Source organism: Strix aluco, chromosome 1 (genome assembly GCF_031877795.1).
Source record: "Strix aluco isolate bStrAlu1 chromosome 1, bStrAlu1.hap1, whole genome shotgun sequence".
In the NCBI taxonomy this organism is placed as follows: domain Eukaryota; kingdom Metazoa; phylum Chordata; class Aves; order Strigiformes; family Strigidae; genus Strix; species Strix aluco.
In genome coordinates this window covers 38456507-38476125 of record NC_133931.1, presented here as the reverse complement: position 1 = coordinate 38476125, position 19619 = coordinate 38456507, and the positions used below count along the sequence as shown (strand labels likewise).

At 49.1% G+C, this 19619-nt stretch overlaps 1 protein-coding gene and 17 non-coding genes across 18 annotated transcripts in view; 1 reads left to right on the top strand and 17 right to left on the bottom strand.

Moving 5' to 3' along the window:
- The first annotated feature begins 4537 nt into the window (after positions 1 to 4537).
- Positions 4538 to 19619, top strand: part of DNAJC5B (DnaJ heat shock protein family (Hsp40) member C5 beta) — a 38023-nt gene continuing 22941 nt past the window's right edge. Inside the window, exons 1-2 of the mRNA XM_074847279.1 lie at positions 4538 to 4600; positions 7195 to 7322. Of these exons, the coding sequence (XP_074703380.1) occupies positions 7216 to 7322 (107 nt within the window). The 5' untranslated portion in view covers positions 4538 to 4600; positions 7195 to 7215. The remainder of the gene's footprint in view (positions 4601 to 7194; positions 7323 to 19619) is intronic.
- On the bottom strand, positions 9579 to 9651 carry TRNAA-AGC (transfer RNA alanine (anticodon AGC)). Its single transcript has one exon. It is a non-coding gene; the product is annotated as a tRNA-Ala (tRNA).
- TRNAY-GUA (transfer RNA tyrosine (anticodon GUA)) lies at positions 9984 to 10072 on the bottom strand. The gene is given in 2 exon segments: positions 9984 to 10019; positions 10036 to 10072. It is a non-coding gene; the product is annotated as a tRNA-Tyr (tRNA).
- Positions 10810 to 10882, bottom strand: TRNAA-AGC (transfer RNA alanine (anticodon AGC)). Its single transcript has one exon. It is a non-coding gene; the product is annotated as a tRNA-Ala (tRNA).
- TRNAY-GUA (transfer RNA tyrosine (anticodon GUA)) lies at positions 11215 to 11303 on the bottom strand. Its single transcript is given in 2 exon segments — positions 11215 to 11250; positions 11267 to 11303. It is a non-coding gene; the product is annotated as a tRNA-Tyr (tRNA).
- TRNAA-AGC (transfer RNA alanine (anticodon AGC)) lies at positions 12041 to 12113 on the bottom strand. The gene has a single exon. It is a non-coding gene; the product is annotated as a tRNA-Ala (tRNA).
- Positions 12446 to 12534, bottom strand: TRNAY-GUA (transfer RNA tyrosine (anticodon GUA)). Its single transcript is given in 2 exon segments — positions 12446 to 12481; positions 12498 to 12534. It is a non-coding gene; the product is annotated as a tRNA-Tyr (tRNA).
- Positions 13272 to 13344, bottom strand: TRNAA-AGC (transfer RNA alanine (anticodon AGC)). The gene has a single exon. It is a non-coding gene; the product is annotated as a tRNA-Ala (tRNA).
- On the bottom strand, positions 13677 to 13765 carry TRNAY-GUA (transfer RNA tyrosine (anticodon GUA)). Its single transcript is given in 2 exon segments — positions 13677 to 13712; positions 13729 to 13765. It is a non-coding gene; the product is annotated as a tRNA-Tyr (tRNA).
- On the bottom strand, positions 14503 to 14575 carry TRNAA-AGC (transfer RNA alanine (anticodon AGC)). The gene has a single exon. It is a non-coding gene; the product is annotated as a tRNA-Ala (tRNA).
- TRNAY-GUA (transfer RNA tyrosine (anticodon GUA)) lies at positions 14908 to 14996 on the bottom strand. Its single transcript is given in 2 exon segments — positions 14908 to 14943; positions 14960 to 14996. It is a non-coding gene; the product is annotated as a tRNA-Tyr (tRNA).
- On the bottom strand, positions 15734 to 15806 carry TRNAA-AGC (transfer RNA alanine (anticodon AGC)). Its single transcript has one exon. It is a non-coding gene; the product is annotated as a tRNA-Ala (tRNA).
- TRNAY-GUA (transfer RNA tyrosine (anticodon GUA)) lies at positions 16139 to 16227 on the bottom strand. The gene is given in 2 exon segments: positions 16139 to 16174; positions 16191 to 16227. It is a non-coding gene; the product is annotated as a tRNA-Tyr (tRNA).
- Positions 16965 to 17037, bottom strand: TRNAA-AGC (transfer RNA alanine (anticodon AGC)). Its single transcript has one exon. It is a non-coding gene; the product is annotated as a tRNA-Ala (tRNA).
- TRNAY-GUA (transfer RNA tyrosine (anticodon GUA)) lies at positions 17370 to 17458 on the bottom strand. Its single transcript is given in 2 exon segments — positions 17370 to 17405; positions 17422 to 17458. It is a non-coding gene; the product is annotated as a tRNA-Tyr (tRNA).
- TRNAA-AGC (transfer RNA alanine (anticodon AGC)) lies at positions 18196 to 18268 on the bottom strand. Its single transcript has one exon. It is a non-coding gene; the product is annotated as a tRNA-Ala (tRNA).
- Positions 18601 to 18689, bottom strand: TRNAY-GUA (transfer RNA tyrosine (anticodon GUA)). The gene is given in 2 exon segments: positions 18601 to 18636; positions 18653 to 18689. It is a non-coding gene; the product is annotated as a tRNA-Tyr (tRNA).
- On the bottom strand, positions 19427 to 19499 carry TRNAA-AGC (transfer RNA alanine (anticodon AGC)). The gene has a single exon. It is a non-coding gene; the product is annotated as a tRNA-Ala (tRNA).

The window sequence follows — 19619 nt, the reverse complement described above, 5'->3', positions numbered from 1 at the left end:
GAGAAATGTGGCAAGAGGAACGTAATTTCTTGCTGTAGAATTGTTGGGCTTGTCTGATATCTAAAAAGGCTCGCTCTGAAGAAAGGACCTTAAACCAATTCTCTCTTCTTTAGGAGACTGAATATCTAACAGGTAGCATGCAATACAGTTCAGACAGGGCACTAGGTGTCCAGGAGCATGTGAAGCAGAACTGGCTAAAAAAAATGACAAGAACATTTGGGACATAGCTGCCTCAGAAGTACTCTTCCCTTCTTAACAAAAATCAGTCCCTGTGCCAGAGCCAGAGGCCCAGTGCATCTTGGCAGAAGCATTTTTTTCCACCTGCTCAGTCTTTTGCCCTTTGATTAGCTTGCTCAGCTGGGTGTTATTAATGTTGACATTACCGTAGCATAATATTAAAAAATAAAACAAAGGATAGATCCTGCCCAAAGCATGAAAAAACAGTACAAACTGCCCCTGTATACACCCTTTCTCAATGTACACTCTGATCTCATTAGCCTACCATACTTTACTCATATCCTCATGCTTTACTGTGTTGGGTCTTTCTTTTTCAGACTGGCATTCATTCATCTGTGAAAAGTCATCAGCTAGCAAGAGCTCTTATTTCAGTCTCCTCACCTGCCTTCTTTCTCTTGTCAATTCTGGTCAGTCACCAATATAAATTCCAACATCCTTGCTAATGTTCTTACCACCTTTTGGCAGAACAAGCCACAGAAATTAGTGATAATAGTAATCACACTAGGGAGGTTTTGGGGAAAGGAAGCAGGGCCACCTAGAAACAGTTTCCCAGGAGTATGTCCAGGTGGCTTTTGAATATCTCCAAGAATGGCAACTCTATAACATCCCTGGGCAACCTGTGCCGGTGCTCGGTCACCCTCACAGTGAAAAAGTGTTTCCTGATGTTCAGAGGGAACCTCCAGTGTTTTGGTTTGTGCCCATTGCCTCTGGTCCTGTCACCAGGCACAACTGGAAAGAGCCTGGCTCCATCCTCTTTGCACCCTCTCTTCAGGTATTTATATACATTGATGAGATCCCCTGAGCCTTCTCTCAGCCTTTCCTCACAGGGGAGTTGCTCCAGTCCCTTCATCATCCTTGTGGCCCTTTGCTGGATTCTCTCCAGTATGTCCATGTCTCTCATGTACTGGGAAGCCCTGATCTAGACCCAGAATTCCAGGTGAGGCCTCACCAGTGCTGAGTGGAGGGGAAGGATCACCTCCTTTAACCTGTTGGCTTCACTAAAGCACGCCAGCAAGATAATTTATTTCAGCCCCCAAATTCCTCTGTGTAAAATCAGAGATTTTCTTTTCCTGTCACTATTGGAAGAAAGAGTCAGAAGCTGTAGGTTCTCCATGAAAGTCAGGAGTGCTCTATCTGACCACTTGTATCTCCTACATGCTTTGATCTTGTCAATATTAACACCGCCAGATTCAGCAAACTAAGAAAACAATTCAGCTTTTAAAAATTGCCTTTCCTTGCCTTGGAAGCTAAAAATTCACACTGCTGTTGAGCAATGATGCCAGTCCTTTCATGCATGTATGTCTTTCAGCTGCAGGCTCTTAGTTCCTGAACTTGCTATGAGCCTGGAAAAGGAGGGAGCGGTAGGAGGAAGGACCAGAGTGACTCAGAGCTCTTCAGCCCTTAGCTCTCATTGTGCATAACTGGAGGCTTCTGAAGCAACCCTGGCCCTCCTGCTCTGTCTGGGCCACGTTTCAAATTTTTTATAGGCCGATATGCAACTTTGCATTTCCGGACATGTTCTGATTTGTCTGTTTTGAAATGCATGCAACATATAAATGTAAAGTGTAAGTAAGACTTTTTAGATAAAAGGTCCTTTGGGACTAGGACTTTTAGTTTTGCATTGTCTGCCACAGTGGTGTTGTGGTGCACTATTAGGTGTTACAATACAAAAAATATAAAAATTAATGAGAAGAGTGAACAGGTATTAAATCATATGTTTTATTCTTCTAAATTGTATAGCTGATCTGACAAAAGAGTTATGACAACTCGTTAAAGTTTAAGTCTTTTAAAGATTCATTAGAATGTGCTTAGGATATAGAATCCCCAAAGGAAAAAACTGGATTTGCGTAGGTTGTGTTCGTTTCCTTCAAACAGAAGAGGGCTTATAAGAAAAGCAGCACAGGTTACAGAGCAGTGTTGGCTCAACACGCCAGAGGGAGCTGTATTCACACAGAACTGTAGGTCTACGTACGTGACAGGATTGCAGAACAGTGATGTTTTTCTTGCTAATAGGATGTATATAAGCACAGAGAATTCGGGTAACCTCAGAGTGATCTTATTTTCTTCTTTATATTTTTTCCCTTAATTTCTTCTTGCCATTAAAAAATATACGTTTTGTTTTGTTTTGCAAGAATGATAGTCATTTCAAAGGTTAAGATCAAGCAAGATGATTGAATAATCTAGTTTATTATGCTCATACAACATAATAGAACTAGCTGTACCTACTCTGTTGTTAATGTCCTGGAAAAGATATTTTGACTATGCTATTCTGACTCCTCATAACTTTGAAAAACACTCACATTTTAGGTTGAAAAGTGCCTGGCCTTGTCCCTATCCAAAGCTGAAATTTGAGGAAACATTTGAAATTAAAGAATATACCTGAGAACAAGGGAAATGTTAAAATCACATTCTTCATATTAAAAAGCATTCACTTAATTTTTTTATCAGCTGTCATACTGTTGCTTCCTTTTTCATAAATAGTGTCTTTATACGATCGTAATTATTTACATGTGGGTTTGGGGTTTTTTTTTAAATTATTATTATAGTTCCAGTCTTGCAGTAAAATCCAAGCACAAACTCACTGACTCTTGCCAAAGCAGGCTTTACTGGGTTATGGGGCTCCATGAATCCATTTCTGGACTTTAGTCTATGTAAAACTGTACCAGGTGTCCATGACAAGATTTAGGTAGTGGGGCACTCTAGGCACACTCCTCTAGTGAGGAGGTCAGGGACTGGATACAGCCGGCTCCACAACAGACCCACTGCAGGACACAGATAAGCCCATCAGCCAAACTGGTGGCGTGTCTGAGAAAACATTTAAGAACAAAACACTGCATGGCAGTGGGGAGTGAGGGAAAGGTGTGAGAAACAGCCCTGTGAACACCAAGGTCAGAGAAGAAGAAGGAGGAGGAGGAGGTGCTCCAGGCCCTGGAGCAGAGATTCCCCTGCAGCCTGTGGAGAGGACCATGGTGGAGCAGGTATTTCCATTCAGCCTGTAGAGAGGGCCACAGTGGTGCAGGTATTTTGCTGCAGCCCATCCACTGCATGCCAGAGAAGGTGGCTATTTCCTGAAGGAACTGTGGTCCATGGACAGGAGCCCATGTAGGAGCAGGTTCTCTTCACAGGAAACTCCCACTGGAGCAGTTTGTGAAGGACCGCAGCCTGTGGGGAGGACCTATAATGAAGCAGGAGAAAAGTGTGAGGAGGAAGGAGCAGCAGAGAGGAGCTGTTACGAATTCACCACAACACACAATTCCCTGTCTGCCCTGTGCTGCTCAGGGGTGGGGGTAGACAAGTTGGGATTGAAGGAGTGAATTTGAGCCTAGAAATAGGGTGGTGAGCGGAAGGTGTTGTTTTAATTTTTGTCTTTGTTTCTCACCATCCAAATCTCTTTTAATTGTCAATAAATTAATTTTCCCAAGTTGAGTCTGTTTTGCCTGTGACAGTAATAAGTGACCTTCCTATCTTCATCTTGATCTATGAGCTTTTAATCTTATTTTCTCCTTTTGATCTGTTGAGGAAGGGAAGTGAGAGAGTGGCTGGGTAGGGGTCTGGCAGCCAGCCAAGGTCAACCCACTACAAAAATGTATAATTTGGAATTGGGTGATCTGGGAAATGAACTTTTTGAGTTCAAAGGATGAACTATTTGGTTCCAAGGATGACATACTAAGAGCAATTATTTTTTTAAGTCTTTGGCATTTATAGTCCAATGGAAATGAATGGCTCTCCAGACTTTTTCATGGTATAAGTTAGAGGAGAAGCTCCATCAGGATAAGAGAAGACACCCTACATGTTCTGTTTTGATATAAAAATTTACAAGAACTCAGGAGGAGTCCTAAAGGGACTTCTTCAGTTAATCCTGTTTTGGAAGAGACTATATAGTAAACCTAAGCCATGGTTGGTCTCAAAGAAGTGAACTTTAGAGCAAGGCTGTTGTATCTTTAAACAAATTTAATACATTTGTATGCCGAAAAAAGACAAACTCAAGACCCCATCAAGAGCGAAGCACAGAGGAACAACTAACTAAATACACAGTTGTCCCATATTTTTTGGTGTCATTAACTCTCAGATATATCAGCCTTTAGGCTCATGAATGTTTTATTCCTTCTTTCATAGATCGTCCTGAGAGGTAACCAATTGGATACTAAACAAACAAACAAAAGGAGTAATCAGACTCCACTGACCTGTTTAACCTTGATTGTGAAGGATGAAAAGCAGCAGCTGAGTTTCTGTGGAACAGGGCTTCTGGTGGCACTTCCTTCTTTCCTTTTGGATTATATTGGCATAAAGACATGAAGATATTGAACTGATAATGTTGTGAGTTTATACATGCCAGATTGTGTCCCATCACCTTTTGAAGCAGGTATGTTATTTGAATCACCTTGCCTTATTTTTCAGCACAAATCCAAAAAACGGGTATTGTAGAAAAAAGGCATATTATTACAACCCCTATATAAGATAGTTAGTCTTGGATAGTATAAAATTTGTGCAGAAATAGCTAGTTAACTGGGTCCCATCTTCTTAAGATATGTGGAATTGTTATCAGAATTTGGATTGTCTTTTAATATATTTGTCATTCAGGGAAGGAAACAATGTTTTCTTGACTCTGTTCTACTGGTACAGAAGTACATAGCTTGAAAATAAGATTCTAATGTAATTTCAGCCATCAGGAATGTATCTAGTACTAAAACTGTAACTGTTATATCTTCCTTAATAAAGAGAGCATAACTTTTTCTAGAAAAGTGTCATCTCATTGTTCTTTTAGTATTTTATAGTAGTGCTTTAAATAAGTAAGAAATAATTTTAAGTAGCTAGACCTTCAAGATGATTAATCCCTAGAAGACTGAATAGGCTAGTGAGTCTAAATCTCCATAGCTGACTAGATTATTAAAATTATTTTATGAGAAAGTATAAATTACATGACTTTTTAGTTCTTCAGAATAAAATCCATTGTAACTTTAATTTTATTTTAGGCTTCAGGGTTGCCATGTACCTAATCAGCATTATGTAATGGAATTTTTAAATAATGCTGTATATCTGTGACTTCACATGGTTGCCCACCATTATCCTGTGCATTAACAGGCTTGATGTCCCTTGCATGATTCCAGTGTGATCAAGATAGATCCCAGGATTATATTAAATATGCTCTGGACATACTGTTATTAACAAGTAGCATTGTAACTACGCAGGTGGCAAAGTAATATCTAGACGCTCATATATAATTTTGTTCTTGTTAATTTAAAAACAAAAGTTCAGTCCCTTTAGTTGATGGTTTGATATGACACTTAAAAGTAGAAAGGAATTTTTTTTCAGCAGAAATTTAGAACACACCCTAAATTGTGCGTTAGTTTATTAGAAAAGGAAAACATCAAAGTAAATATGAATAAAATTAGCTCTTTTAGTAAATCAGATACTATCTGCCAGAATTACTCAGTGAATTATATTTCTGTGTGCATTTAGATGGTATTTGATTTTCTCTTTGGTATTGAACAAAACTGAAGAGCTTAAGTGTTACGCGACTGGTTCTGAACCTATGTTCAGAACCTATGTGGCCTAGTAAATAATACATGAATAATGGCAAGATAGTGTTTCTAGTTCAGCAATGAGAAGGGTGAAATAGCAGTGGGTAGTCTTATCTAACAAAACAGGCTCTCAGAAATTTTTCTTATGGCTGGGGTTACAGCTCACTTTTAGCCTTTTTCTGTGATCACTTCTCAACATTTGGAGAGAGTGCAACATACATAGAAATAAAGAGGTTGTGGTGAGAGTTTTGTTGTGGCAAGTCCGCGATCAAAGAGCTGCAGCTTTCTCTTCTGAATGATAGGTATCTATATCTGGTGTTTTAAATTATGGTTTATATGAGTTTCTCCATGTCATTGCCTAGCATTAGCTACGTCTGATTTAAAAATGTTTGGTTCTTCAAATCCAGAAGGATGAACTATGAACTGTAAGGAGATAGTAGAGCCACTCAGTGGAGAATAATTTGTTTGTCTGCTTTGTTTCTATGATGAAAGAAGGAATGAATGATAGATCTGAAGTGGACTAAATCTGTCAGCCTGTGCTTAGCCTTTATTTGCTCTATACTTTAAAGGCACCTTTTAAAATTTATCACAAGCTCATGAATTCACTCCGAAGTCTTGTATCTCAAATAAGATAGGACCCCAATTGATGTCAGTGTTTTCCATGCATAAGTTTGAAATAAATGGTTGCTTTTATAAGACTGAGGTCAATTTCTGCTATCTAGCATCATTGCCTATGTCCAGATTCATTCCACCTGTCCTCAGGCACATGAGTTAGGACTGCAGTCATCCTGAGCACACTGTAGTAGAGGTAATAGGGAGAAAGTGCTTGGTTGGTTGGCCTCTGAGTATGTAGCTCTGTCTGTTGACAATATAAGGAGTCTAGTCTGACTAAGTTTCAAACTTAATCACTTAACTTAGGCACCTAAAATTGGTTAGGCTGAATCTGAGTCCTTGTGTTGAGAAAGTAAAAATTCACCACTGTGTTGCATTAGGTTATACTCAGAGGTACAAAGGTTTTACCACACTTCAGGAAGCCAATAGCCTTAACAAATAGTAGAATTATTCTTCTAAGACTTAGAAAAGATAGATGTAAACAAACTCCAATAAAACTAGGTAGAAATACTATGTGCAGGCTTTAATGCTATAGGAAATTTAGCCATTCATTTCAGTGAGAGCAACACCAAGCCATTAATACGAACAGTGATACCTAACACAAGACATTCTGTTCTTTGGTTTTGGTTTTCCATTTTCTTAAATAACTGTAAAATATCTTAAGGGACAGAGGATAATTTAGATGACATTTTATATTAGTTTCACTTTCATGTATTTTTAACTTTTTACTACCTGATTAAAGTCTATTAAAATGAACAATAAGAAATACTATCCATATATACTTGCAGTCCCTGCTATTTTGAATTCTGTTCTACATTAGCAGCTTTGGTAATGTACTGCTAACATGGCTGAACAAAGGCAGCGTGCTTTGTCAACGGCAGGGGAAGCGTTATATGAAATCCTGGCCCTAGAGAAGGGAGCAACACATGATGAGATTAAGAAGTCCTACAGGTATGTAAAATGTGCTTTGCAACATGTCTAAAACTGCTTGTATGTCTGGCATGATTATGATGGCAAAACCTTTTGAGTTACCTGCACTGTAGACATTGATTGTTACAATATGTTTTTTGTACCATGAACCTGCGAAGAATCAGAGATGACGCAATGTGAATCTATCAGTTTCATCCCACAAGCAATCTGTGTGCTTCATCTAAAATGTTTTAATCTAGTTGAATGAGAGGTCAGACTGTTAGGATAAAATAATGCAGACTATGCTTGCAAAGTGCAGTCTTTGAATACTCTACCCAGTTATCATGTTAACATCTTTGCCTGAAGTACGTTGAAAGGTAATGCCAATGCAGAAAAGTGCTATAATAACAATTCAAGAACTAGAGTAAGAGACAGGAGTTTGATCAGTTTGTCTTGTTATAAAGAAGACGACTGATAGATTATTTGATTATACTGTGTAATATTTTTGAAGGGGAAAAATGCTAGGTGTGAGAGGGTTCTTCACTTTATGAAGGCAGGCATAACCAAAACCCGTGATTGGAATCTAAAAGCAATTTGAGCTGAAAAAGAGGCACATGGTTTTAACAGTAAGCGTAACCAACTGCCAAAATATACTGGCACAGGAAATGGTAGGTTCTCTATTATAAAAGAAGAGAGGACTTTAAGATAAGTTTTACTCAAACACAAGTTATCAAAATGGTGAAAAGTATTTTATTGTTGAAATGCAATGAGACCTAGAAGTAAGACTAGAAGATTTTGCTTTTATATCTGCTCTGCTGCTATTGAAGGAGAAAAAACTTTAAATGTCATGAGTGAAATAGATGTTCTTGACATCAAAATATGCTAGACATGTACTTGCAGGTTTAATAAATATAGTAAAACTTTTATTACAGCATCATTCTGGGTGTAGTTTGTTGCACTGTATTACCAGTCAGACTTTACCACAACTTGCTTCTCCTCGCCAATGTAAGAATATATTTGAGGTAAAAAAGGGGTTATGAAATAGATCTACTTGCATCACTGTTTAGCTTCAATTTTGCTGGCACTCTGTCTTGTGTTTTTGAACAAACTGCATCTCTCCCACTTTCTGTTTCTAATGGAGGTGGGAGAAGTAGTGAATGTCCAAACTCTTCACACAATGGAAAGAAAACTGTTGAAGTCTCATGGTTCTGTTGTCTTGCATAACTACACCACTGGGGGATACACTTAACTACAGTACGAAATTCACTCATGATTTGCACCTTCTGTGTCCCTGTAGTATAACCTGGCTGTAGAAACCATCTTCTGTATCAAAACTCATGTTTTCCTGTTGAATTTACACTTAATTTTCTGGGAAGGAGGCCTTCTTTAATCCCCAAAGGAGAGAGTTGTCATGGAAGAATGTAGAATGGAATTAACTTTATTTAATGCCGGACATGCATACAGATGATTTACACAGTGATCTATGGTAAAACTTAGAGTGGTGCTTTATCCATCTTTATTAGTAATTACAGCAAAAAAAAGGCTGCTTCTGAATAAAGTGGAAATGTCAGAGGGATTCACTTTTAATGGGGTAGCTGTAAATATTTGCAAGATAAAATGATGAGTCAGTCTCATATATTTGCTTTAATTATCTTTTAATTTATGTTAATCCAAAAATCTCCTGCTGAACTGGTATTCTTTAGTACAAGATATAAAACAAGCAATACCTGATTCCGAGTTTTCTAGCATTATTAATTAAGTCAGTATTAATCATACTAGCACAGCCCAGAGCAAAATTTACTTTTTAATAAACATGACAGAGGTACCTCTCTATGCTTTTATTTGGAGTCTGGCACAATCTGATTTATCAAACAGTAAAGCTAACAGGCCTATAATCAACAGAATTTCAAAGGAGAAGCGTTTATCTTCAATACCCTACAAAAATAATATTTAGAAATATTTTTGGCATAAAAATTTGACCTGTAGTTTGACTACTGCTTTCCAGTCCGACAATGAAGTAATAAGCACAGACATACTTTATTTCATCTTTTTTATTCAGAAGTTTAAAAACATATACATTCACACATTATGTACAAAAAATTAAGCACAGAAAAAACTCTGTTAGACAGTTCACACTGGATATTAAGAATTTTATTAGAAATATGTACCGGACCCTGAATGACATTTAATAACTGCCTAACAACCAGGATTAACACCTTACCTATACCTAAGACAAGGGTAAGTGCAACTCATTAACCCTAGGGGACCATGGACCAAGCCATGGGGTATGAAAAGCGTTGGAGAATGCGGGCATCGATCCCGCTGCCTCTCACATGCTAAGCGAGCGCTCTACCACTTGAGCTAATTCCCCAGCCCACAGCCTCTGCCTGAGGTCCTCTCCCTGCCCAGGCAGCCAGCCCTGACCCAGGCTGCCCTGCACCCAAAGCCCGGGCCTCCCATTGGCTTCGCTCTCACACCCCCACCAACTCACACACTCACTTCCCTGTTGGAGGCGACCCCTGACAAGCCCAGTGCTCGCGTGCCACCATCCCCTGCGCAGGGTTCAGCCCAAACTGCCTTGGGTGGTGCTCTTCCCCACCTCAAGCAAGAGCTCAAGGCTGGGCAGCCCTTGAAGGGGAGCCAGCCGGGCAGGGCCAAAAAGGCAGAGGTGCCGCAGGGCCTGGGCCAGAGCCAAAAGGGCGCTCCTTCGAGCCGGAGTTGAACCAGCGACCTAAGGATGGCCGTGCAAGGGAGCCTACAGTCCTCCGCTCTACCAGCTGAGCTATCGAAGGAATCACGGGGCTCTGCCCACTGCCTCGCCCATCACACACTCATCCAACACGTCCCTATCCGCAGCGCACTATCACGCCTCTAGTCCAGCATCCCGCTTCAGACAGACTCAGCTCCATCATCGCGCTCCCTTGCTCAACCCTAGAGCCCGTCAATTCACGCAAACCCACGGACAAAAAAACTCCACGGGCTCCTTGCACGTCATCTTCTACAGCTGGACTCTCCTCAGGGCCAAAAGGAGCTTACCCATACCCTGCTGCAGCTTCCCTCACTTCAGTTTCACCGTGCTGCCTTTTGCCCTCGGATCAAGCACCAGACAAATGGACAGACATTCCTCGACACAGTAACCTAATCCTACGAGCTGGCAGGTCGTGCAGAAGCTCTCTGATCCTCTCGTTCTCCAAGGTGAACTTGCCCACTGTCCTCAGCCCATCCTCCAAGACAAACCCCTCCATTCCCTGAGCTTTTTGGTGGCCCTGCGCTGAGGTTGCTCCATTTCATTGATCTCCTCCCTCTACGGGGGAGCTGGACACAGTACCGAGGAGGACATCTGGTGACTGTCAAGCAAAGAGGGAGAAAATCAATTCCTCTGCTAAACTGCCCGTACTGCTCTTGATAGAGCCCTGCATGTCGTCCTCCTCCGTAAAGCCTGGGCACACCACGTTCTCCCCACAGCCCCCGGAGGACAGAGGGCCCCAGGCCAAGTGCCCTGTGTCCAGGCAAGGGGAACGAAAAGCGTTGGAGAATGCGGGCATCGATCCCGCTGCCTCTCACATGCTAAGCGAGCGCTCTACCACTTGAGCTAATTCCCCAGCCCACAGCCTCTGCCTGAGGTCCTCTCCCTGCCCAGGCAGCCAGCCCTGACCCAGGCTGCCCTGCACCCAAAGCCCGGGCCTCCCATTGGCTTCGCTCTCACACCCCCACCAACTCACACACTCACTTCCCTGTTGGAGGCGACCCCTGACAAGCCCAGTGCTCGCGTGCCACCATCCCCTGCGCAGGGTTCAGCCCAAACTGCCTTGGGTGGTGCTCTTCCCCACCTCAAGCAAGAGCTCAAGGCTGGGCAGCCCTTGAAGGGGAGCCAGCCGGGCAGGGCCAAAAAGGCAGAGGTGCCGCAGGGCCTGGGCCAGAGCCAAAAGGGCGCTCCTTCGAGCCGGAGTTGAACCAGCGACCTAAGGATGGCCGTGCAAGGGAGCCTACAGTCCTCCGCTCTACCAGCTGAGCTATCGAAGGAATCACGGGGCTCTGCCCACTGCCTCGCCCATCACACACTCATCCAACACGTCCCTATCCGCAGCGCACTATCACGCCTCTAGTCCAGCATCCCGCTTCAGACAGACTCAGCTCCATCATCGCGCTCCCTTGCTCGACCCTAGAGCCCGTCAATTCACGCAAACCCACGGACAAAAAAACTCCACGGGCTCCTTGCACGTCATCTTCTACAGCTGGACTCTCCTCAGGGCCAAAAGGAGCTTACCCATACCCTGCTGCAGCTTCCCTCACTTCAGTTTCACCGTGCTGCCTTTTGCCCTCGGATCAAGCACCAGACAAATGGACAGACATTCCTCGACACAGTAACCTAATCCTACGAGCTGGCAGGTCGTGCAGAAGCTCTCTGATCCTCTCGTTCTCCAAGGTGAACTTGCCCACTGTCCTCAGCCCATCCTCCAAGACAAACCCCTCCATCCCCTGAGCTTTTTGGTGGCCCTGCGCTGAGGTTGCTCCATTTCATTGATCTCCTCCCTCTACGGGGGAGCTGGACACAGTACCGAGGAGGACATCTGGTGACTGTCAAGCAAAGAGGGAGAAAATCAATTCCTCTGCTAAACTGCCCGTACTGCTCTTGATAGAGCCCTGCATGTCGTCCTCCTCCGTAAAGCCTGGGCACACCATGTTCTCCCCACAGCCCCCGGAGGACAGAGGGCCCCAGGCCAAGGGCCCTGTGTCCAGGCAAGGGGAACGAAAAGCGTTGGAGAATGCGGGCATCGATCCCGCTGCCTCTCACATGCTAAGCGAGCGCTCTACCACTTGAGCTAATTCCCCAGCCCACAGCCTCTGCCTGAGGTCCTCTCCCTGCCCAGGCAGCCAGCCCTGACCCAGGCTGCCCTGCACCCAAAGCCCGGGCCTCCCATTGGCTTCGCTCTCACACCCCCACCAACTCACACACTCACTTCCCTGTTGGAGGCGACCCCTGACAAGCCCAGTGCTCGCGTGCCACCATCCCCTGCGCAGGGTTCAGCCCAAACTGCCTTGGGTGGTGCTCTTCCCCACCTCAAGCAAGAGCTCAAGGCTGGGCAGCCCTTGAAGGGGAGCCAGCCGGGCAGGGCCAAAAAGGCAGAGGTGCCGCAGGGCCTGGGCCAGAGCCAAAAGGGCGCTCCTTCGAGCCGGAGTTGAACCAGCGACCTAAGGATGGCCGTGCAAGGGAGCCTACAGTCCTCCGCTCTACCAGCTGAGCTATCGAAGGAATCACGGGGCTCTGCCCACTGCCTCGCCCATCACACACTCATCCAACACGTCCCTATCCGCAGCGCACTATCACGCCTCTAGTCCAGCATCCCGCTTCAGACAGACTCAGCTCCATCATCGCGCTCCCTTGCTCGACCCTAGAGCCCGTCAATTCACGCAAACCCACGGACAAAAAAACTCCACGGGCTCCTTGCACGTCATCTTCTACAGCTGGACTCTCCTCAGGGCCAAAAGGAGCTTACCCATACCCTGCTGCAGCTTCCCTCACTTCAGTTTCACCGTGCTGCCTTTTGCCCTCGGATCAAGCACCAGACAAATGGACAGACATTCCTCGACACAGTAACCTAATCCTACGAGCTGGCAGGTCGTGCAGAAGCTCTCTGATCCTCTCGTTCTCCAAGGTGAACTTGCCCACTGTCCTCAGCCCATCCTCCAAGACAAACCCCTCCATCCCCTGAGCTTTTTGGTGGCCCTGCGCTGAGGTTGCTCCATTTCATTGATCTCCTCCCTCTACGGGGGAGCTGGACACAGTACCGAGGAGGACATCTGGTGACTGTCAAGCAAAGAGGGAGAAAATCAATTCCTCTGCTAAACTGCCCGTACTGCTCTTGATAGAGCCCTGCATGTCGTCCTCCTCCGTAAAGCCTGGGCACACCATGTTCTCCCCACAGCCCCCGGAGGACAGAGGGCCCCAGGCCAAGGGCCCTGTGTCCAGGCAAGGGGAACGAAAAGCGTTGGAGAATGCGGGCATCGATCCCGCTGCCTCTCACATGCTAAGCGAGCGCTCTACCACTTGAGCTAATTCCCCAGCCCACAGCCTCTGCCTGAGGTCCTCTCCCTGCCCAGGCAGCCAGCCCTGACCCAGGCTGCCCTGCACCCAAAGCCCGGGCCTCCCATTGGCTTCGCTCTCACACCCCCACCAACTCACACACTCACTTCCCTGTTGGAGGCGACCCCTGACAAGCCCAGTGCTCGCGTGCCACCATCCCCTGCGCAGGGTTCAGCCCAAACTGCCTTGGGTGGTGCTCTTCCCCACCTCAAGCAAGAGCTCAAGGCTGGGCAGCCCTTGAAGGGGAGCCAGCCGGGCAGGGCCAAAAAGGCAGAGGTGCCGCAGGGCCTGGGCCAGAGCCAAAAGGGCGCTCCTTCGAGCCGGAGTTGAACCAGCGACCTAAGGATGGCCGTGCAAGGGAGCCTACAGTCCTCCGCTCTACCAGCTGAGCTATCGAAGGAATCACGGGGCTCTGCCCACTGCCTCGCCCATCACACACTCATCCAACACGTCCCTATCCGCAGCGCACTATCACGCCTCTAGTCCAGCATCCCGCTTCAGACAGACTCAGCTCCATCATCGCGCTCCCTTGCTCGACCCTAGAGCCCGTCAATTCACGCAAACCCACGGACAAAAAAACTCCACGGGCTCCTTGCACGTCATCTTCTACAGCTGGACTCTCCTCAGGGCCAAAAGGAGCTTACCCATACCCTGCTGCAGCTTCCCTCACTTCAGTTTCACCGTGCTGCCTTTTGCCCTCGGATCAAGCACCAGACAAATGGACAGACATTCCTCGACACAGTAACCTAATCCTACGAGCTGGCAGGTCGTGCAGAAGCTCTCTGATCCTCTCGTTCTCCAAGGTGAACTTGCCCACTGTCCTCAGCCCATCCTCCAAGACAAACCCCTCCATCCCCTGAGCTTTTTGGTGGCCCTGCGCTGAGGTTGCTCCATTTCATTGATCTCCTCCCTCTACGGGGGAGCTGGACACAGTACCGAGGAGGACATCTGGTGACTGTCAAGCAAAGAGGGAGAAAATCAATTCCTCTGCTAAACTGCCCGTACTGCTCTTGATAGAGCCCTGCATGTCGTCCTCCTCCGTAAAGCCTGGGCACACCATGTTCTCCCCACAGCCCCCGGAGGACAGAGGGCCCCAGGCCAAGGGCCCTGTGTCCAGGCAAGGGGAACGAAAAGCGTTGGAGAATGCGGGCATCGATCCCGCTGCCTCTCACATGCTAAGCGAGCGCTCTACCACTTGAGCTAATTCCCCAGCCCACAGCCTCTGCCTGAGGTCCTCTCCCTGCCCAGGCAGCCAGCCCTGACCCAGGCTGCCCTGCACCCAAAGCCCGGGCCTCCCATTGGCTTCGCTCTCACACCCCCACCAACTCACACACTCACTTCCCTGTTGGAGGCGACCCCTGACAAGCCCAGTGCTCGCGTGCCACCATCCCCTGCGCAGGGTTCAGCCCAAACTGCCTTGGGTGGTGCTCTTCCCCACCTCAAGCAAGAGCTCAAGGCTGGGCAGCCCTTGAAGGGGAGCCAGCCGGGCAGGGCCAAAAAGGCAGAGGTGCCGCAGGGCCTGGGCCAGAGCCAAAAGGGCGCTCCTTCGAGCCGGAGTTGAACCAGCGACCTAAGGATGGCCGTGCAAGGGAGCCTACAGTCCTCCGCTCTACCAGCTGAGCTATCGAAGGAATCACGGGGCTCTGCCCACTGCCTCGCCCATCACACACTCATCCAACACGTCCCTATCCGCAGCGCACTATCACGCCTCTAGTCCAGCATCCCGCTTCAGACAGACTCAGCTCCATCATCGCGCTCCCTTGCTCGACCCTAGAGCCCGTCAATTCACGCAAACCCACGGACAAAAAAACTCCACGGGCTCCTTGCACGTCATCTTCTACAGCTGGACTCTCCTCAGGGCCAAAAGGAGCTTACCCATACCCTGCTGCAGCTTCCCTCACTTCAGTTTCACCGTGCTGCCTTTTGCCCTCGGATCAAGCACCAGACAAATGGACAGACATTCCTCGACACAGTAACCTAATCCTACGAGCTGGCAGGTCGTGCAGAAGCTCTCTGATCCTCTCGTTCTCCAAGGTGAACTTGCCCACTGTCCTCAGCCCATCCTCCAAGACAAACCCCTCCATCCCCTGAGCTTTTTGGTGGCCCTGCGCTGAGGTTGCTCCATTTCATTGATCTCCTCCCTCTACGGGGGAGCTGGACACAGTACCGAGGAGGACATCTGGTGACTGTCAAGCAAAGAGGGAGAAAATCAATTCCTCTGCTAAACTGCCCGTACTGCTCTTGATAGAGCCCTGCATGTCGTCCTCCTCCGTAAAGCCTGGGCACACCATGTTCTCCCCACAGCCCCCGGAGGACAGAGGGCCCCAGGCCAAGGGCCCTGTGTCCAGGCAAGGGGAACGAAAAGCGTTGGAGAATGCGGGCATCGATCCCGCTGCCTCTCACATGCTAAGCGAGCGCTCTACCACTTGAGCTAATTCCCCAGCCCACAGCCTCTGCCTGAGGTCCTCTCCCTGCCCAGGCAGCCAGCCCTGACCCAGGCTGCCCTGCACCCAAAGCCCGGGCCTCCCATTGGCTTCGCTCTCACACCCCCACCAACTCACACACTCACTTCCCTGTTGGAGGCGACCCCTGACAAGCCCAGTGCTCGCGTGCCACCATCCCCTGCGCAGGGTTCAGCCCAAACTGCCTTGGGTGGTGCTCTTCCCCACCTCAAGCAAGAGCTCAAGGCTGGGCAGCCCTTGAAGGGGAGCCAGCCGGGCAGGGCCAAAAAGGCAGAGGTGCCGCAGGGCCTGGGCCAGAGCCAAAAGGGCGCTCCTTCGAGCCGGAGTTGAACCAGCGACCTAAGGATGGCCGTGCAAGGGAGCCTACAGTCCTCCGCTCTACCAGCTGAGCTATCGAAGGAATCACGGGGCTCTGCCCACTGCCTCGCCCATCACACACTCATCCAACACGTCCCTATCCGCAGCGCACTATCACGCCTCTAGTCCAGCATCCCGCTTCAGACAGACTCAGCTCCATCATCGCGCTCCCTTGCTCGACCCTAGAGCCCGTCAATTCACGCAAACCCACGGACAAAAAAACTCCACGGGCTCCTTGCACGTCATCTTCTACAGCTGGACTCTCCTCAGGGCCAAAAGGAGCTTACCCATACCCTGCTGCAGCTTCCCTCACTTCAGTTTCACCGTGCTGCCTTTTGCCCTCGGATCAAGCACCAGACAAATGGACAGACATTCCTCGACACAGTAACCTAATCCTACGAGCTGGCAGGTCGTGCAGAAGCTCTCTGATCCTCTCGTTCTCCAAGGTGAACTTGCCCACTGTCCTCAGCCCATCCTCCAAGACAAACCCCTCCATCCCCTGAGCTTTTTGGTGGCCCTGCGCTGAGGTTGCTCCATTTCATTGATCTCCTCCCTCTACGGGGGAGCTGGACACAGTACCGAGGAGGACATCTGGTGACTGTCAAGCAAAGAGGGAGAAAATCAATTCCTCTGCTAAACTGCCCGTACTGCTCTTGATAGAGCCCTGCATGTCGTCCTCCTCCGTAAAGCCTGGGCACACCATGTTCTCCCCACAGCCCCCGGAGGACAGAGGGCCCCAGGCCAAGGGCCCTGTGTCCAGGCAAGGGGAACGAAAAGCGTTGGAGAATGCGGGCATCGATCCCGCTGCCTCTCACATGCTAAGCGAGCGCTCTACCACTTGAGCTAATTCCCCAGCCCACAGCCTCTGCCTGAGGTCCTCTCCCTGCCCAGGCAGCCAGCCCTGACCCAGGCTGCCCTGCACCCAAAGCCCGGGCCTCCCATTGGCTTCGCTCTCACACCCCCACCAACTCACACACTCACTTCCCTGTTGGAGGCGACCCCTGACAAGCCCAGTGCTCGCGTGCCACCATCCCCTGCGCAGGGTTCAGCCCAAACTGCCTTGGGTGGTGCTCTTCCCCACCTCAAGCAAGAGCTCAAGGCTGGGCAGCCCTTGAAGGGGAGCCAGCCGGGCAGGGCCAAAAAGGCAGAGGTGCCGCAGGGCCTGGGCCAGAGCCAAAAGGGCGCTCCTTCGAGCCGGAGTTGAACCAGCGACCTAAGGATGGCCGTGCAAGGGAGCCTACAGTCCTCCGCTCTACCAGCTGAGCTATCGAAGGAATCACGGGGCTCTGCCCACTGCCTCGCCCATCACACACTCATCCAACACGTCCCTATCCGCAGCGCACTATCACGCCTCTAGTCCAGCATCCCGCTTCAGACAGACTCAGCTCCATCATCGCGCTCCCTTGCTCGACCCTAGAGCCCGTCAATTCACGCAAACCCACGGACAAAAAAACTCCACGGGCTCCTTGCACGTCATCTTCTACAGCTGGACTCTCCTCAGGGCCAAAAGGAGCTTACCCATACCCTGCTGCAGCTTCCCTCACTTCAGTTTCACCGTGCTGCCTTTTGCCCTCGGATCAAGCACCAGACAAATGGACAGACATTCCTCGACACAGTAACCTAATCCTACGAGCTGGCAGGTCGTGCAGAAGATCTCTGATCCTCTCGTTCTCCAAGGTGAACTTGCCCACTGTCCTCAGCCCATCCTCCAAGACAAACCCCTCCATTCCCTGAGCTTTTTGGTGGCCCTGCGCTGAGGTTGCTCCATTTCATTGATCTCCTCCCTCTACGGGGGAGCTGGACACAGTACCGAGGAGGACATCTGGTGACTGTCAAGCAAAGAGGGAGAAAATCAATTCCTCTGCTAAACTGCCCGTACTGCTCTTGATAGAGCCCTGCATGTCGTCCTCCTCCGTAAAGCCTGGGCACACCATGTTCTCCCCACAGCCCCCGGAGGACAGAGGGCCCCAGGCCAAGGGCCCTGTGTCCAGGCAAGGGGAACGAAAAGCGTTGGAGAATGCGGGCATCGATCCCGCTGCCTCTCACATGCTAAGCGAGCGCTCTACCACTTGAGCTAATTCCCCAGCCCACAGCCTCTGCCTGAGGTCCTCTCCCTGCCCAGGCAGCCAGCCCTGACCCAGGCTGCCCTGCACCCAAAGCCCGGGCCTCCCATTGGCTTCGCTCTCACACCCCCACCAACTCACACACTCACTTCCCTGTTGGAGGCGACCCCTGACAAGCCCAGTGCTCGCGTGCCACCATCCCCTGCGCAGGGTTCAGCCCAAACTGCCTTGGGTGGTGCTCTTCCCCACCTCAAGCAAGAGCTCAAGGCTGGGCAGCCCTTGAAGGGGAGCCAGCCGGGCAGGGCCAAAAAGGCAGAGGTGCCGCAGGGCCTGGGCCAGAGCCAAAAGGGCGCTCCTTCGAGCCGGAGTTGAACCAGCGACCTAAGGATGGCCGTGCAAGGGAGCCTACAGTCCTCCGCTCTACCAGCTGAGCTATCGAAGGAATCACGGGGCTCTGCCCACTGCCTCGCCCATCACACACTCATCCAACACGTCCCTATCCGCAGCGCACTATCACGCCTCTAGTCCAGCATCCCGCTTCAGACAGACTCAGCTCCATCATCGCGCTCCCTTGCTCGACCCTAGAGCCCGTCAATTCACGCAAACCCACGGACAAAAAAACTCCACGGGCTCCTTGCACGTCATCTTCTACAGCTGGACTCTCCTCAGGGCCAAAAGGAGCTTACCCATACCCTGCTGCAGCTTCCCTCACTTCAGTTTCACCGTGCTGCCTTTTGCCCTCGGATCAAGCACCAGACAAATGGACAGACATTCCTCGACACAGTAACCTAATCCTACGAGCTGGCAGGTCGTGCAGAAGCTCTCTGATCCTCTCGTTCTCCAAGGTGAACTTGCCCACTGTCCTCAGCCCATCCTCCAAGACAAACCCCTCCATTCCCTGAGCTTTTTGGTGGCCCTGCGCTGAGGTTGCTCCATTTCATTGATCTCCTCCCTCTACGGGGGAGCTGGACACAGTACCGAGGAGGACATCTGGTGACTGTCAAGCAAAGAGGGAGAAAATCAATTCCTCTGCTAAACTGCCCGTACTGCTCTTGATAGAGCCCTGCATGTCGTCCTCCTCCGTAAAGCCTGGGCACACCATGTTCTCCCCACAGCCCCCGGAGGACAGAGGGCCCCAGGCCAAGGGCCCTGTGTCCAGGCAAGGGGAACGAAAAGCGTTGGAGAATGCGGGCATCGATCCCGCTGCCTCTCACATGCTAAGCGAGCGCTCTACCACTTGAGCTAATTCCCCAGCCCACAGCCTCTGCCTGAGGTCCTCTCCCTGCCCAGGCAGCCAGCCCTGACCCAGGCTGCCCTGCACCCAAAGCCCGGGCCTCCCATTGGCTTCGCTCTCACACCCCCACCAACTCAC